This window comes from Thalia democratica, chromosome 4 (assembly GCF_965202585.1).
Source record: "Thalia democratica chromosome 4, ktThaDemo2.hap1.1, whole genome shotgun sequence".
NCBI classification, from domain to species: Eukaryota; Metazoa; Chordata; class Thaliacea; order Salpida; family Salpidae; genus Thalia; species Thalia democratica.
The window spans coordinates 31,756,914-31,762,190 of NC_139168.1; the positions used below are offsets into that span (position 1 = coordinate 31,756,914).

General features: G+C 30.9%; 1 protein-coding gene across 1 annotated transcript; it reads right to left on the bottom strand.

Moving 5' to 3' along the window:
* Nucleotides 1-390: 390 nt before the first annotated feature.
* Nucleotides 391-2,678, bottom strand: LOC145833946 (acylglycerol kinase, mitochondrial-like). The gene is made up of 2 exons (XM_082941223.1): nt 1,746-2,678; nt 391-1,574 (listed from the first exon to the last, which is right to left on the bottom strand). The coding sequence occupies exons 1-2, from the start codon at nt 2,675-2,677 to the stop codon at nt 1,208-1,210; spliced, it is 1,299 nt and encodes a 432-aa protein (XP_082797349.1). The 5' UTR covers nt 2,678; the 3' UTR covers nt 391-1,207.
* Nucleotides 2,679-5,277: the final 2,599 nt, after the last annotated feature.

The following is a 5,277-nucleotide window of genomic DNA, read 5'->3' on the forward strand; positions in this document are numbered from 1 at the left end:
ATTTTTACGGAAAACTTTGAATAAATCATTATCTTAGTTTAAGTACATACTTCGTCAAATCTACTAAAAAAAGATATTTTTTTTTGACAAGTTAAAATTTTCACAAAAAAAGAAATGAGTTAAAATAATAATAAAATATTTGAAATATATAAACATATATGTTATATATAATAACATAAACAATATTTGAACTTATGATGCCCGAGTTCAACATTGTACAATAATACTATAGCAATAATAATTAAGTATAAAAAGCGTCCAGTATATTAGATTTACTTTTATATTATTGGGTCAAAGAGTAAAATAACTTACTTGTAGAACTGCTGTCTCTGAACACATAAGAAGTTGTTGTGTTAAAAAAGTACAAAGATAACTGTTAATGAGTTAAAAGAGAGTGGTACTTTTTTTTATGTATTTTTCTGATAATAAAACAGTTAGCAACAAACACATAACAATAAAAAACAACAATTACGGATATCTATAATCATTGTTAATTTCTTTGCAGCTTTTATCACTAACTACAAACTGTTAGAATAAAACCCGCAAGCCCTGAGAGCTTCTATAACAAATTAGTACTTTTAGTCAAAAAATGACTGAAATGCCATGTTATTTTGTAATTTAATCTTTACTAACAATTTGAATAAAAAGGATTTGAACTTGTTTTAATTTAATTGTTTATATTTTATAGCATATTACTAGGTTACTAAACAAATGATAGAAATTTTAGATAAACAACAACTTAAATCAACAAAAGTACTTTAAAATATAAAAGAAAACACTCCAAAATTGTTTTAGTATAAACTGATGTGTTGAAAATAATAGCACAGAATAGACAACTTTTAATTAAACAAACATACAAGATTAACACTAAAACCATTTTTCTTTATATTTTTGATCACGCCTAGAATTATGTTAATTTATATAAGAAAAAACTTTATGTACATAATTACCTAAAACAATAATACCTAAATTTTTAACAACAAGTAAGTTAGTAACCTTTGTAAAACTTGTTAACTGCGTAAATAATTTTTTTTCAATGTGACTAAACACTAAAACCAAACAATTAACAAAACTGAAAATTTCAAACTTTAAAGTTTAAATCAAACTCCATCCCAATCATAACTCATTCAAATTATTAAACAAGCATTAAAAAATGAGATAAAAGGCATACGACTGCTCACTATGTTTTTTCCTATCAAACTGTCCTTCAGCACAGGTGAACCATCTTTATTCTGTTGGGAAGCAGCTCCACTGTGCACGGAACGGCCTCGAACGCCTCATTGTCAATGCTGAAGAAGCTGTCCCCCTTGTTCTTGGGCACTATCTTGAACTTGGAGCACTCGTTCTCCCTCACCGGGTTCACCGGCACGTGCCTCCCGTCCACCATGCTGCCGGGGCCTTCCGTTGCAAACTGGACGAAGCTGAAGTCTTTCTGCTGGACGCTCAGCTGCATTGAGTAGCGTTCTCGCTTTTCGTTGAGCTCGTGCTTGTTCGCGCTGGCCGTGAACTCAACTGTTGCGACGTCTTGATCCACTTGGTCAAACGTTTCAGGCTGCTTCGCAGTTTCTTGCTCTCTGAGAACTTTCAGTAGTTAATAAGCTGTATTAAATACAAAAGGGATAGATAACAATAATTTGCTTAGATTTTGTTTTAAATAGTTTTCTACAACTTTAATTTTCTATTACAAAATTAAACTTTGCTAAAATAAATTATGATTAAAATGTTAAAATAACTATTAAACTCACTCTTCCACTACAACATCTTTAACTTCAGATTCTGATGATTTTATAAAGGATGGCAATAGAGGAGACAAAATTTTTGATAAGGAGATATCATGTTGTTGCTGGGTGTTCAAAGGTCCAAGAGTAGCTTCTGAAACTTCCTTAGGAGCTTCCAATGGCTTGTTGCAAGACAAATCAAGCTCGTTTGGCTCAGCAGCTTTAATCCATTTTGCATTCCAAAAGTAAGTATAGTACTTTTTTAAAGATCCCAAGAACCAGTACTTGTTCTGCTTTGCAAAAGCATCTCTGTAGAAGCCCCACCTGAAATCCGTAAGACCATAAGCATCCTTGCCATCTTCAGTTTCAACTTTGAAAACATCAACCATTGAGGCATTTCCGCTGAACAGATTGCTGGTCGCTTCAGTTATCCACTGCTGTTGTGTTTTACTTTCCTTTCCTTTTGACAACATGTCGCATATGGTGTTGGTTTTGCCCAATGGAATGACTCCAATGGGAACATTAGACCACCTCTCGGAGTCAGGCCTCCTCATGAGTCCCGTCACCACTTCATTCACTGTCCCGTCGCCTCCAGCGCACACTATCATGTCTGTTGGTTCCAGCTCGGACATCAGCTTTTTGGCTTGGCCCTCGTAGTCCAGCTTGACAACTTTCACATTGCAGCCTGACAGGTGAAGGACGGGCTTGGCGTTTTTAGTGAACAGCTTGGAAGCCTTGCCGCTGGAAGCTGCGGGGTTCAGAAATATGGTGATGTTTTTGTGGGCGGCCAGATGATGCATGGGCTGGAGGCCGTGGTGCTTGACGGTCTGGCAAGTTGCGTGTCTGTACAAATGGTTTTCATGGACGTTGTTCAGCCACTTGCCAATGTTGCCCAGCACAACTGCTCCGATTGCACTTTTTATTGGATTGTTTTTTACAGCTTTTAAAAAGTTCATCATTTATACCTGTTATTGTTTTTTTTTTTTTTTTGAAGCAATTAATAGCTAGGATAATATAAAACCAAGTCAGCAAGTAAATACAAGCATAAAAATTACTAGATATGATAGATATAATGTATCAAACCTAATTTTTTTATCTTTCATGTAAAAATTGATTAAAATTACAGGTTTTTTATTTTATTTTCAAAGTCCAGGTTAGTACAGGTTTTTTGGCAACCTTGTTACAGCTAATGGCCAAAAATGCATTTATAAAACAAAAGTTGGAAAACAAAAGTATAGATTTAAATTTAAAACAAATTTTACAGAGTTGCTACTCTTTGAGTCATAAAAACTGACCTGAGTGACCTTAAACTAGTCTTAGTTGTCCAAGTTTTTTAAATCCTTTAAAAAAAATTTTGGTGTAAACCACTCATAAGTATTTTATTTCTAATTGTAAAAAGAAAATCTTTGTTCGAAAAATTACCATTACAAACAACATTACTATAAGAATATATTTTACAATCTAGTGTGCACAGATCTTTTCCTATACTTATCTACTGCTCACAGACTGTTTTGAATTGTAGAACTAATGACTACAGCTACTAATTTTTTACTTACTTAGCAGTTTGTTAAATAATCTTATTGTTCCTTTTCTATTTAAGATTGAAAGGTCACTTATCATAAATAAAGTATGCTTTTGTAAAGTTTTGTGAATATTTTATGCAGTTTGTACTTGTTGCTCTTTGAAGTAAAAAGTTAGCCTAAGTGTCCTAAGCTGACCAGAGTTTGTATGAAATTGAAAAATGAGTATTGAAGCCATAAAAAGAGAATAAACACAACATAAAGTATTATAATAAAAACTTAAGGACTTCGTATTTAAAAAAATATAAGAAACAATATTTTTAAAAATAGTTAGATATTTCTACAAAAAAGCCTGTGTTTTACAAAAAAATAAACTAGTTTGAGTTAGCTTGAGTGTATGGCAACCCTGTTTATATAACTATAACAACACATTTGCTTTAAATAGTGTTAAACTAAAAGCAGGAGCAGCATTGTAGTAGAGTATAAGATTAGGATAAAGTATCATAGCCTTCCAGATGCTTTCAAAAATTTTAATCTACTGAACTCTTTGAAAAAAAAATTTTTACATGAAAAACTTTTTATTTTCATTTATTATTTTATTCACATTTATAAAACTTAATAATACTCTTAAAAAGTAACAGGGCCGATGTGTGGAGCATTAATATTATTTTTGAAAATATTTGTTAAAAAAACCACTACAATTCAATTACAAGAAAACCCAGAATATATAACAAAAATAAAAGTAATTTACGAAAAATAGATTGGTTAGTTAGTGTTATAAAACAGCTCAGGGTTAGCATTTTTTTAGCTAATTGTAAATAACTAAGGAATTCTGTAAAGTTGTGTTCGATTAGCTAAACATTTTTGTGTCATCTGCAAAGAGGTTAATGTTGCTGCTAACATCAACTTCTGAAGCTATATCATTTATGTGAATAATAAATAGTAGAAGGCCAATAACCCCTTTTGAGGGACTCAACTAAAAATAAGTAAAGATTCTGAAAATGTGTTGTTAATTACTACTTTTTGAGTTCTATCATTTAGAAACTCTTTCAACCAACTAACTAGACTGCTATGAATTTTGTATTGCATTAATGTTTTAATTAATTTGATATGAGAGAAAGAATCAAAAGCTTTTTTGATATCTGTTTAGATTACTTTAGTAGATTTACTGATTAAAATAGACACCAACCAAGAGTGTAAGCAATCTAGTAATTGATAACAGGATGTTTTGTTAGGGAGAAAACCAAACTGTTTAGATCAAATAAGGTTGTTTAAAAAAGATGATGAAGTGTTTTTATAGAAATAATATGTTCTAATGTTTTGTATAAGCTACTTGTTAAAGAAATTGGTCTGTAACTTAAGGGCATAGGGGGGTCTGACATTTTTTTTACTAAAAATAACATTGGATCTTATATGAAAGCTTAAAGTACAAATTACAAGCAAGTTTGTATAGAATTAAAAAATACTATTTAACTTTTGAGATATTATAGTTTTTATAAAAAGTTTCCGATACAAACGTATGGACCGCAAGTTTTTTGGGGTCAATTTTCTTGGAAATTTAAAAAATCACTAAAAACCTATCTTCTTCTTCATTTTTTGAGATAGAGACCTCAAATTTTCGAAAACATTCCTTTTATAGTTTAAAAGACTTTGATTGTTGGAATTTTAAAAATATTAAAAAATAAAAAATTTAGATAAAAAAAACAAAAAAAATAGGTCGTTTTTTCTTAAAAATTGTATTTTTCAAAATAAAAAAATTCCTTCATTCAATCCTTTTATAATTTAATAATACACTTTCTGTGAAAATTTGAAGAAGATTGCTTAAAAAATAAAGGAGGAGATAGATTTTTAGTGAAATGGTCTTTTTTTGCGTTTTTAGTTTGTGCCTTCATTGAGGTCACCGACTTTGACTGCTCATATCTCAAAAGACATTTTTTCAAAGGGTTAAAAATTTCTGATAGCTCGAATAAAACTCTATAAAATAAGATCAACTTGTAAAAATCAAGGTGGACCCCCCCCCCTAAAAGGGTTGTACTTGC